The sequence below is a fragment of the Natrix helvetica genome (genome assembly GCF_964273705.1).
Source record: "Natrix helvetica genome assembly, chromosome: 6".
Classification (NCBI taxonomy): Eukaryota; Metazoa; Chordata; class Lepidosauria; order Squamata; family Natricidae; genus Natrix; species Natrix helvetica.
The window spans coordinates 31,507,849-31,520,551 of NC_138553.1; the positions used below are offsets into that span (position 1 = coordinate 31,507,849).

Here is a 12,703-nt window from a genome sequence, read left to right on the forward strand (position 1 = left end):
TTTTCCTTTTTAGGGAAGATGGTAGAGAATGTGGTTGCATGGCTGCTTCATGGATGAAATGGATGATCTGAATCCCTTCATGTCAGGATTCAGGTCCGTTTATGGGAGAGAAGAAACATTAATCATACTTGTCAATGATTTCTGATGAGTTGAGGTGGACGAGGTCCATCCATCAACTCAATTCAAGGTTTGGTTATTATTGGTTATTGTTGTGGCCCAGCCGGTGCCGGTGCCGCTGCCACCAGACTCCGACAGCGAGGTGTCCTCTGAGTCGGCTCAAGAGGAGGTGGGGGACCCTGGACAGGGTTCCGACGCTGAGCAGGGCGCAGAGAGGCTGGTTGGCCACCAGGGGGCGCCTGAGGCATGGAGCAGTGGTGAAAGCCAAAGGAAGGGGGCTCCTGATGTCATGCCTTGGAGCAGTGGAGAGGAGTCACAGGACAGTGAGTCAGACAGCAGTGAGCTATTAGATGCTCGTTACCGACGTGCTACCCGGCGTAAGGAGCAATTGAGCAATTACCGGAGGTAATGGCTCTCAGCTGCTGATCATTAGACTCCTCTCCAGACTATAAAGGGACTGCTTGTGGACACACCCTTTGCAGGAATCAACTGATCATTGGAGTTGGAGAAGCTCAGATCTGTGTCCTACTTTGGCAGGCTGGATTGCTGCTAAAGGTTTTACCTGGATTACTGTCAATCTGTTCCCTGGACCTTGGCTGCTAAGGTGATTATCTGGAGCTTGGTAGCTGGATTGCTGCCAAGGGGTGTCGCTGTAGCTGGATTGCTGCCCAGAGTGCTATCTTGACCTTGGCAGGCTGGATTGCTGCCAAGGTGGAACCTGTATGTCAATAAACATCTTTGAAGAGACTTTGTGTCGGAGTGTCTTGGTATACAAGAGGAGGGGGTCAGAACAGGTTATTACCTATAGTCCTCCATAGCAGTGTTTTTCAACCTTGGCAACTTGAAGATGTCTGGACTTCAACTCCCAGAATTCCCCAGCCAGCGAATGCTGGCTGGGGAATTCTGGGAGTTGAAGTCCAGACATCTTCAAGTTGCCAAGGTTGAAAAACACTGCTCCATAGCATGGCTCCAGGTTATGAGGGACTGGCTCATCCCAATGGGATAGGCCTGCCCCATCCATACCAGCAGAGGAAGTATTCTACAGGCCCTGTGAATTTTGGCTGTGAGGGTTCAGAAGAGCTTTTTCTGCTGTGGTGCCCACCCCCTGAAACATCTCCCCCCCCCCAGGTAAGATTTGACCTTCTGAAAGGGCTTGAAGATTTGGCTCTACCAGCTGGTCTGGGGTCCCAATGGGGGAATAGCATTTTGGAAGTGGTTAATGGATTAGTCAGACCCCGCTCCTCCCCATGTGCAGTTTTCTCCCTTCCTTTCCATTGTCGTTAATTAAACTTTATCTAAATTTAAACCTATGTTTTTGAACATGTTGTTAATGTTTTACATGGTATTTTATTTGTATAGACTATTAGGTCACCTAGAGTTGCCTCAGCAAGACGGAAGGTAATGTTGGGCAGGGGTTTCCAACCTTGGCAACTTTAAGACTTGTAGACGTCAACTCCCAGAGTTCCTCAGCTAGCAAAGCTAAAATTGCCAAGGTTGGAGACCCCTGACGTGGGACACTGTTATGTCACCAAGACCACTTTCCCAAGGGACTAGGGTTCACTGAACTACTGGTCATCAAATACCAAGGGAAGAAATGGAACTCACCCATTATCATTCTATTAATAAGGTTAGTCAGTCAAACTAGTCAATGGAAAGCCACAGTTAAAAAGGAACTCCTGAGCATTTCCCATGAATGACAGAGGTTGATTGATGGGTATTTTTGATTAGCGGCTCAAGGCTACATATTGACTATAGATATAGGAAATCTGGCAAGAAACTCACTGCACATGTATAGGAAAATTAGAATAAAATACATTGACTTTCAGAGTGCTGAGTGCTTCAGTTTACCTTTTCCTTTGCTCTTGTCACAATTAAAGCCATTTATATGAATATCTCCAGAGCAGAAGCTTATTGTGAACTGGGCTTTTTTGTTCCATGGTGGTGCAGTGATTAGAATGCAGTACTGCAGGCTAACTCTCCTCACTGCCAAGAGTTTGATCCTGACCGGATTAAGGTTGACTCAACCTTCCATCCTTCTGAAACCCAGAATTTTAGTGGCAGTATGCCAATTCTGTAAACCACTTAGAGAGGGCTGTAGGGCACTATGAAGCAGTATATAAGTCTCAAGTGCTATTGCTGTCTTTGATTGTCCTGATTTAATAAAACACGTAAATATTACTGACTCAAATATATTTTCTTTTGCATAAATCATGTATTTCTTCTCTGTATAATATTTAGTTGCTTATATTTGTGCATATTTTCCCAATCTTGAGCAGAGGTGGGTAACCTAAACCTGGATTTTCTGTAGATATGTTATTTGCAACAGACTAAGAAATTGTTTAATAACCATAAATTAATCACGCTTGCTTGGTTTGTGCAATATAGTAATATGGAAAATTATGTTAGCTGATTTGTGGGCAATTAACACAAATTGCATTTAAGTTTCTGTTCCTGTATTGTATTGCTATGCAGTCTGAATTTGTAGCAGAACTATTTGAGGTTGGGGCTTCTAGCAATGTTATCTAATTTCATTGTCTATAGACGAATCTTAAATCCTAAGTGCTGGGTCTATTCTGTCACAGGGTCCTCAGTAAATTTGCATTCAGCCTTTCTCAGGACTGGGAACTCCCAACAAAAAGAGAGGTGAGTATGTGACCCTGAAAATGTACCTGGATTCCTTACCCCAAATCAGAAATTTCTTAGTATCCTTTGCCTCGCATAGGAGTGGGAGGTGGACGTGACCGTGTCTTCCTGTCCTAGCCCTCAAACCCTTCCTTTCTTAGGGATCATCCGTCTTAAGGCCCCAAATCATACATTAAAAAGAATTTTACTAAGATTGTTCACTCTTCATAATCTCTTTGCTTGCTTTCCACAGGAAGAGGAGAAGAAACCGCTGAAGGAAGGAGTTCAGGACATGCTTGTGAAACATCATCTCTTTAGCTGGGACATAGATGGGTGATTCCTTTAGGAGTCTCTGTTTGGACTTCTTGGATGGCAAATGAATGTTTGGCGTATATCCTCTCTTCTCCCAGGCAGTCTGCTGGCCCTTTGTGTATTATATCTCTTTCTGTAACCTGCCTCCCTCCAGTAAACTTCTACTAATCACTATTAAGATTTGGCGGCAATTTGCTATAGAACAGGATTGAGGCCCCTGTTGTTTCTGCATAGTGCCGACTATAATCCAAGCACTACCTAATGTCCTTCTAAAGGGCCACAGATTTCCCGTTCAATGGCAAGTAAGAGGAGCATTTCAAGTGAACCAGGTTGTATAGTAGTGTTACTTTTCTTCATAACCTATGGCTACAAAGAAATATGACTTTATATCACTTGGGTCCTGTATTTGTGCAAAACAAATACTTTTCCTGACTCGTAAGTGTATTAAAAACAATGGCATAACTAGAAAGTGAAGGATCCCCCAAGTAACCATCTAGCCACTACATTTCCTGTGTCCAGGAAAGCAAAGCGATGGTGCAAAAGTTCTGTTGAAATTTGCCTCCTTTGTGGAAAAGGCTTGATTTTGCAATGCAGAGTGCAAGCTCACTTTGCTAAGAGTCTGATAGGGTGGAACTGGTATTTTTTTTCTTGGTGCTAAGACGCACAAGTGGCTTTGGTACTGCTATAAAGTGCCTAAACAGACTGTCCGGTGACTGAGGCTGCCATGGGTATTATAAAAAACGATTGCAAGAGCAGTCTGTCCTTTCATTCTGTTGGGCTGTGATCCAGGCTTAATTATTTTACCTAGATCATTTTTTTTAATTATTACAAGAGAGCTATATTATATTCAGAAATTTATGTATATTTTGACATATCCCTAGAATGGGAAATGGATTCAGGCTTTGAGCTGGCTCAGGGGATAACTGTGGCTTCTATCGGAGGGTGTGAGCAGGGAGTGCAGGGCAGAAGCTTCATGGTATCTGTATTAGTCCAAATGCAAGAAATGGAGAGCACTAGTGGAGAGCACAATCAAACCATTAAATGAAGATTACTCAATATTGTATCATTTTTGGCTTATAAATTAACGGCTCATCTTGTAGCTGTCTAAGACAGGCTCAATGGGAGTGAACTTTTATATACATTAGCCTGTTGTTCTTGTTCTTCATATGAACTGCAGAGTATTAGTCTTACTGAGTGGGTCTGACACTTTTGTACTGATATCTCTAGACATTGTATATCATGTAAGGGATGAATATATATCTAGATGCAGTGTTTCTAATTCCATAAACAGTACCGTTACAATCACAGCTTTTCCACCCTTTCTCTTCCTACTTGTGGGAACAGAGGCAAAATATTGAAAAGTAAGATAAAACACAGGTATAATCAATGCTGGTAGTGGAGAAAAACTTGCCACTTAAAATTTTGTGTCAATAGCAATACCGTGAAGTAGTTCTGTGTTATTCATGTGCTAAATGCCTTTGTCTGTATTTTCACCATGGCAAATACATGTTATTGATAATGCCATGACCAAAGATAAGGTGAACAAAAATGCTAGAACACAATTTTTTTAATAAATTGGATTTTTCAAATATCTGTAAATGAAAAAATAATTTGATTTATCCATTCTTTACCCTTCCCCAATTTCTCATTACATATTCTTTTCCAGTTGCATGTTCATTCCATGTCAAATCCATAAGCCCTACTTAAGACTCCTCCCTGTGTTGCTAATTAATTTTGTTGATGGATACAGGAAGAAAATGTGCATGCTGATCTAATACATGTTATACAACTATGATTATCAGCAGAAAAATGCATATGTTCAGACTAGAGGCAGATTCTTATTTACTGTATGGGGTAAAAGGAGAATTTAGAGAAGATAAATGACAGATACTACTTTAAACACTGGAGGAAAAACGGACTCCAATGTAAATCCCAATTCCCCTTTCTGTGACAAGTAATATCTCAAAAGCCTTTTAAGTATTAGTAGTGTTCTGTCAAAGCTTTTCATTTTGTTTTTGTAATTTGCTTATGGTGAATAGTTTCTTCTTTCAGAGACAAACAGTTGCTGTCATAGCACCTTTTGGGATAAAGTCCTCTTGTTTGATAGCTTGTTTACTGTTCTCGGATTGAGGGGAGATGCAAATTGCTCATACTGATCTAACTGCTCCCTCCTACTGATATGGTCCTAATGTATGTTATACAAGTTTTATTATCCAAACTATCCAAAAACTATCCTTGCAAACTAGCCACTAATCTATGTGATTGGTTGCATGTCCTGCAGACTATGAAAGATGAATTACATCCAGCAATTCTAACAATCTGATTTCTGCAAAATGATTTTTACAGAAATCAGCTTCACTTGCAGTTAGCTACTCTAGGATTCTGGCTAGTCACATAACTGAAACTGACTTTTGAAGATGAGGCTCTTCATCATGAAGGGGTATTAGGATGGTATAAACTCTACAAACTGTTAAGAGAATCGGAAGTAAAGGAGTTTTTGGAATTCTGTGAAACTAGAGAGTTCTTCCTTAGTGGGGAAGAAGCTTATGCCAACAGATCCATGAGTTCTTCTCTATGGAAAGGGAGGGAATAATATTTAATGGCGTATGCAAAAAAGTTAAACTGGTAATCCAAGGGCAAGGTATGCGTTCCAACCCCCGTTTTACAAAAAGGAGAAGCTAAAGGGAAGCATCACCTTATAATGAGTGGATTAATTTCATTAGCTTTCTAGAACAGTTTTATAGAGATATGTACAAGGTTACTAGATAAAAAATAAAGCCAAGTTTCAAGAGGAAAGACTGGGATTTACAACCACATTTCACAGTAGCAGGGGTTATGGCTACGCAAGTTTCCTCTGTGTAATAGCACATGCATCTCCACACCAAATGATCTCCTTTTTGGGAGGAAGTTAATGTGTATGCTACTTGAGGTTCTTATTTTGATTGAAACGTCTAAAGTGTTGACATCAGCCAAGCTACCTAAGGAGAGGTACAACCACAACTGCTTTAAATGCAGCGATGTAATGCAGAGATGATTTTCCTATGAACCCAGTTGCCAATACAGAGGAAGCTATATTTTCTGTGCAAAAACAGGGAGGACAGCGCTAAATCTGTGAATAGTACATTCTCTCTAGAAAGAGCAGGGCATTGCATCTCAAATGCTGCGGATGTTAGACTGCTAACCAGTCAGTTCAGAACTCCATTTCTTTAAAACAGCACTATGTTCCCTAGCTGGAATCATTAGAATAATTTCTAAAGGAACTACAGAAAGCTGAAAATACTGTACTTTGTACAACTGTCTTGATTCATGGCAAATCCTGCCTGGTAAGATACCAGAAACAGAATAATTGTCCCTTTATTTTACATTGGGGCAATCCAGAACAATGTTAAAGAGCAAGAATTGTTCTCTAAGTTATAATATAATGTGGATTTAACTTTCTTAATAGACAGGAAGCGCATATACTACAGCATTATCAAGAAAAGGTTTTTTAACTAGAGTAACCCTCCAAACTGATTGTAAACTTCATCAGTATGAATTCATCCTAATCTCCCACTTCCTTTCCCAGATGAGTCATATTCTGAGTGAAAATCTTTACAGTGTGGACAAATTAACTGTTTCCAATGTTTTTAATGCTTTCTAACTAGGTAGATTCAACTCCAGCAAGGAGAACTGTGTTTGCCAATGAATTTTTCTGAATCCTTTGTCTAGAACTGTTCCAACTTGTGCCAAGCTGCTTACGTTGAAATATTTGCAGTTACTCATACAACTCTGATGCAATTGCTAAATGTTTGAGGAAAGAGCCACATTTCACAAACCACTGGAAAAAGTGGAAGCTTTCCTGAGATTGAATTTTCATTCATGGGTACTTGCCCTTGGCTCTAGCTTTACAAAAACTGGTCAAAACTGGGAAGGGCGGGGGGAGAGGAAAGAAGGTTCATTAGATGCAATTTTTACTTAAATTCTTGCTCATCTCCTACACCCACCTGTACTCCCTTCAGTTTACTTGGTCAAAAAGTTATAAGCAAGAATCCCAGTGCAGCTGCAAATCATGTCCATCAAGGAAATCTGTGGAGAAGAGGCTAGGAGTTGCAGTACTGAGGGGTGTAAGGCTCATCACTGGCCCTCCTGACAATTCCAACCAATCCATGCTGTCCAAATTGGGTTCTGCCAAGTCCAAACCTGATCCCCCAACAGACTCGGGGGCAAAGTGCAATTCTGATGTGTCCATAGGTGATGATGGATGGTCCAAGATAGCTGAACTGCTTAGCATCTCATTGTAGAGATCAATTAGGGTCTCAGTTCCATCAGTGACTGCTGTCAACAAAGACAGACCAGTAGTGCTCTCTAAGAAGTCTTCCAGTCTGCCTGGTGGATGAACAGAGCTTGGGTGACTCACAGGCCCCTGCAGACAAAGCTCTGAGGAATGATGATTGCTGGGTGGAGAGGGGCATCTCGGGGTAACAGTGGGATCTTTCTTTGCTGGGGAAGACTTCTCTTTGAATTGAGCTGAAATCTCTGTTGGAAAAAAAGACGTGTAAATTAGGTATTACGTGCACTCTAACGCTAATGATATAGCCATTAACTCACTACTATTGCAGCCCTTCAGGAATTACACACATCCTTGCCACCTTCAGAAGACAGTGGTGATTTCATACCAGTGACAGGTGAGGCTTTCTCTCATGCATCCAACCACCATTTTCCTCATTCCACTCATTCACCCTTTCATCCTGTTATGCTTGTTCACTTACCTCAACAGTTCAGCTTTCCACCTTTTGGGGAAAACTTCAAGCTTCTATTAATTGCCTCTAATCATCAGCTATCTATTTCCCCCAGTTCCCACACATGATTTGGAAACCAAAGATCAAAATGTGACCCAGTATGGTCTAAGGGGCTTCTGCAGACTCTATACATTCTATGTTATGTTACCTTACAACCCTTTTTTCCCTGGCAGGCCTTTTACTTCCATCCGTACCAGTATTGTGTGGGAAGCCTAAATTTCATAAGAACTGGAGCACTTGCAATCTGCTTCATTCTGCCCCAGCACACTTCTTCCTCCAGCAGACTCAGGGTAATGAGGGAGGAATGGAATACTTGGGAGTGGGGGTGGGGCACACAAAAGGACTTGAAGGATAATTTATGGCCTTTCCCCTGGTGCTATAAGGAAGAATGGCCCTTCCTCTGTGAATTGATGCATAAAGCTGATAGGCTCACTCTAAACAATTGGGCTAAATGCAGTAGAACCCATACAATCCATCAGAATGACAGACCGGAAGTTCCTCTCTTCATACCTCCATGTTCAATTAAAATATCAAACAAATCATCCATATGCTGACTTGAGCAGCCATTCTCCTAAAAAAGAAAGAAGGGAATAAGTTTGTTAACACTCCATAGCAATGCAGCAATTTATACATTATAATCATCCCCCTGCGGGCAAATAGTCAATGTTATATAGAGCAGGATATGCTAAGTTTCACCCAAATCTTCTTTTCTGCTATGAAGACTACATAGGAAATATGGCCGGACGTAACCTTCAATGCAAAAAGGATCGATCCACACCAAGTGCTTCCCTAGTTTGTCCCAGAAAGCAGTTCTTCTCACCTCAGAGGACTTTGGTTGCTGCTTCACAGCCTCCTCATAGCCTGGTGGTTCTTTCATCCCCACTGAAGTGGCCGGGAGAAGCAGCGGTGACAAAACGCCAAAGAAAGACGGGCTCTGCTTCTGCTGCTCAAGGTCCATCTGGGGTGGAGAAGGAGGAGCTGGAGAGCTTGGCTGGGAGAGAAGCTGGGAAGGAAAAACAAGGAAGGAAAAATAAGCAGCAAGCGGTTGCAGTTCTTTGAAACCAACTACAAAGTAAACGTTCAGCAAAGTGTTTGATGATGGAGTCTGGCTGCTCCAGTTTTTACTTTTTTCATCTTCTGGACAGGATGGACCATTGTATCACTCAGGGAATTCTTTATCCCAGGAAGCTCTGTATTCTCTTACATGTTAAAATAATATTCTCTTATCTAAATAAAGTTTATAAGAATTTCTAAGAAAACTCTTAATAGGACTGTTACGCCTACATCATAATAGTAACATCTATTTGTGTCGCATTATGCACAACGCATCAGAAACATGTAAGATTAAACCTATTCCTTAAGTAGACGATATTCCTAACGGCACAACTGAATATGCCCACCTTCAAGACAGCAGGCTTGTTTCTGCATACATAATGGGATGCCTATTCAAAAAGGTGAAATAAAGGAGAATGCAAAGACCAAAGGAATAAAAAAAAAATATTGCCGTATGCCCATATTTGTATCTGAAAGCTAAAAGCTCATAGGCCAAAGTGGGTAAATGAATGCCTTAAAAATGGTACAGGTAGTCCTTGAATTACAACTGCAATTAGGCCAGGAACTGCCATTGCTAAACAACACGATCTGCAATAGTAAAGCGAACCATTGCATGACCGCATAGTGTAGGCCAGGGGTGTCCAAACTTGGCAACTTTAAGACTTGTGGACTTCAACTCCCAGAATTCTGGGAGTTGAAGTCCACAAGTCTTAAAGTTGCCAAGTTTGGACACCCCTGGTGTAGGCAGTGCTGGTTGTCCTAATTCCACATGTGCGGGTCATTAAGTGGGAAGTGGAGGAAGTCCCAGAAAAAAAGTGATGGGGTGCTGCAAAGGTGTGGGGGAGGCCATGGGTGGCCCAGCATAAGCCTTGTGGAAGTTGGGAGAAGGGGGTGTAGCAGTGCAGTGCAAGCACAGGAAGGCTGGGGAAAGAGCATTGTAAGGAGGCCATGGTGGGTGCAAGCGAAGGGGGGAAGAAGGGCATCATGTGTGCAAGTAAAGAAAGGCTAGGCCGAAGAGAGACTTGCCTGAGTTACTTCCTTGCTGGTTTCCCCATTGACTTTGCTTGTGGAAAGCTGGCCGGAAAGGATGCAAATAGTGATCATGTGACCGCAGGGCATTACAACTGGTTGTAAATGTCAGAGGGTTGTCAAATGCCTAAATTTTGATCACATGAGCCTCAATAGCAACAGTGAGAACCTGGCAAACTAGCTGTAAATTGCTTCATTCAGCAGAGTCATAAGTTCAAATGATTGCTGAACAAATGGTCATAACTCAAGGACTACCTGCACAGATATAGGCATAACTACAACCTGGTGAATGAGGGTAAATCAGGGAGACACAATTATTACTGGTTACAACCCTATAGGAAAGTTAGGGATAGGTGGGATGGAGGATATGTTGCCTTGCATTTAAAAAAAAGACCATTGAATCAAATTAACTTCACATGCCTAATAAGAGCTCTCATTTGATGACTAAAAGCATCAGGTCATAAAGGCAAATTAATACCACCTAACCAAAATGCTCAGAGAGATCTGAAAATGAAGAGGGATATTAAAAAGCAACCTGGAAAGTTAAGCCATGTATTTATGGAAGATTTCAAGTAATCTTAATTTCAATCCAAGCACTGACTGGAAAATTGGTGTTTCAACCACAGCAGAGAGAGAACATTTTTTGATTCAATGAGTAACTATAAACTGGAACAGCTGGTTTTGTAACTAGTGGGGGGCCGGGGGGAAGGGAGAATACTAGACCTGCTCTTAAGTGACGCTTAGGCTTTTGAAAAATAGATGTAATTGAATCAAATGGGAACAATTCAACATTCAAAGAGGCAATAACATAGAGTAAATAACAATTCCAACGCAGTCATGGTTGACTTCAAAAAGGAAACATCTCAAAATTGAGAAAACGGGTGAAAAGTGCAAACTTCCTCTAGAAATATTTAAGAATATACAAATACAAAATACAGCTATTCTGTTAAATACTTTCCATTAATCCAGATGGAATTTCAACCAGGAAAGTTAAGCTTTTTTTCCCAGAAAGGCATCACTTAGCTTAAAGATGCTTAACAAAAACAACTAAATTTCATTTCAGTATGAAACTACCCGTTTCTTGAGAACTGACCTATAGTCTCTATTCAATCCTGTTCCACACTATTATTTTTGCATCCAGCCATCCACCCACACACCTGCTCATTTGACTCCCATTCTCCACTGATTCTGGGCAGCTTACAAGGTAAGCAACCCCTCTACCCCCCAAAAGCAAGTTAAAAGCGCAATAGGAACAATAAGCAATTTGGAGCATCTGTCCCATCTGTCATGGAAAACATACACAAAGCCTCCCAAATATATCCAGCAAGCAAGTCCATTCACCTAAACTAAGACATGGGAAAACAGCAAGATCTTTAGTCTTCCTGAATGCCATCAGGATGGAAGCCACCTATAGTTGAGGAGCACCTCTTTCCAGAGAACAGACATGGTGACATAGAAGATATGCCTCTTAGATCCCAACAGATGGTATTATTAAATCAAGGGGACCAAGAATGTACCCACTGTTGGCTCTTGCCAGCTGAACAGAAATTGTGGGCAATAAGACAGTTCTTCAAATAAGTAATAATAATTAATAATTTATTAAATTTCTAGACCGCCCCCTCTCCCCGGAGGGACTCGGGGAGTAGCTTCATGCCATATAGTGCTCTACAGGTGATAACCAACACATCAAATCGCACCCAGAAGCATATTGCCAACTAGTGCAGCTTGCAAAGCAGGGGTGTTGTGCCAACACTGGGCATCTCCATACTGGGCATTCAGGCCCAGTTAAAGCTTTTGAGTGGTCTTCAGGGGAGGCCTCAAGTAGAATGGTAAGAGGTGGTTAGGCATGAGTGACTCTGAAGGGCCCCTTGATCCAGAAAGAGGGACCACTGGCATCACCAGATAGAACTGTGCAAAGACCTTCTTGGTAACCTGACACCTACTCTTCAACTAGGAAGTCTGAATTCAAAAAGATCCTCATATGCACTGCTCTCAAATGGGGAAGTGCAACTCCACCAAATGCAAAGACTAAGATTTAAATGTCTACGGAGAGTCTCAGTCAGCAAGGTCATGGTTGTTCCAAAGAGGCTTTTTCAAAAGGGAACTGGACTTTGTTTTTCCCTGAAGCTGTTTTCACTTCTCATCCAAGAAGCTTCTTTGATTCGGAACAGAAGAAGCTTCTTGGATGAGAAGTGAAATGCCTTCAAGGAAAAACATAGTCTAGTTGCCTTTTGAAAAAGCACCTTTGGGACATCCTAAGATCTAGGTGGTCCTAGCAGCCACAGCTACTCAGTCTTGGTAGGAATGGATCAGAGAGAGTTCCTCCCATCCAGCCTACTGGCATCAGGACTAGATCTAGTAGCCTCAATTGGAGGGCCTGGGGTCAAAAGGTATAATTAAGTATCATTAGTGTACTGATTATGTGGGATCCCCAAACTGGTTAGATGGTCTAATCCAGTGTTTTCATGTAGATGTTGAACAAAAGGCTCATCTTATGTTATTGGGACCCGCTGAGAATACCTTTTTTGTCTCACTAGACTGGCCAGTTTTGTCAGCAACTCTGGCATTCGGCGGTCCTTTGTGGAAACCGTTGAGGAAGAACGGCTGCAAATTGGGAGGTGCAGAAAAAGATAAGATTGTTTGTGGCAGCTGTCCAGTGACCATTTGCAGACCTGACTTCTGACACTATATAAGAGATAAGAAAAAGAATTAAAGGTCAGATTCTGAATGGTCCATTGGTTTTAAAAAGGAAGAACACCCTTCAGTATGCAAATCAGGGCTACGGTTAGGGA

At 41.7% G+C, this 12,703-nt stretch overlaps 2 protein-coding genes across 6 annotated transcripts in view; one reads left to right on the forward strand and one right to left on the reverse strand.

The window, feature by feature from the left end:
- SGSM3 (small G protein signaling modulator 3) overlaps positions 1-4,661 on the forward strand; it is a 27,381-nt gene extending 22,720 nt beyond the window's left edge. For all 3 annotated transcript variants that reach the window (XM_081958362.1, XM_081958363.1, XM_081958364.1), the window contains exons 21-22: positions 2,700-2,760; positions 2,993-4,661. In XM_081958362.1, the coding sequence (XP_081814488.1) occupies positions 2,700-2,760; positions 2,993-3,076 (145 nt within the window). In that variant the 3' untranslated portion in view covers positions 3,077-4,661. The remainder of the gene's footprint in view (positions 1-2,699; positions 2,761-2,992) is intronic.
- The window catches only part of MRTFA (myocardin related transcription factor A), a 65,385-nt gene continuing 57,282 nt past the window's right edge, over positions 4,601-12,703 (reverse strand). The window contains exons 12-15 of one of the 3 annotated variants that reach the window (XM_081958360.1): positions 12,432-12,515; positions 8,650-8,832; positions 8,340-8,400; positions 4,601-7,566 (exon numbers count right to left, since the gene is read on the reverse strand). In XM_081958360.1, coding sequence (XP_081814486.1) covers positions 7,067-7,566; positions 8,340-8,400; positions 8,650-8,832; positions 12,432-12,515 — 828 coding nt within the window. In that variant the 3' untranslated portion in view covers positions 4,601-7,066. Of the gene's footprint in view, positions 7,567-8,339; positions 8,401-8,649; positions 8,833-12,431; positions 12,597-12,703 lie in introns of all 3 variants that reach the window. The other 2 variants (XM_081958359.1, XM_081958361.1) reach the window with 2 other exon arrangements.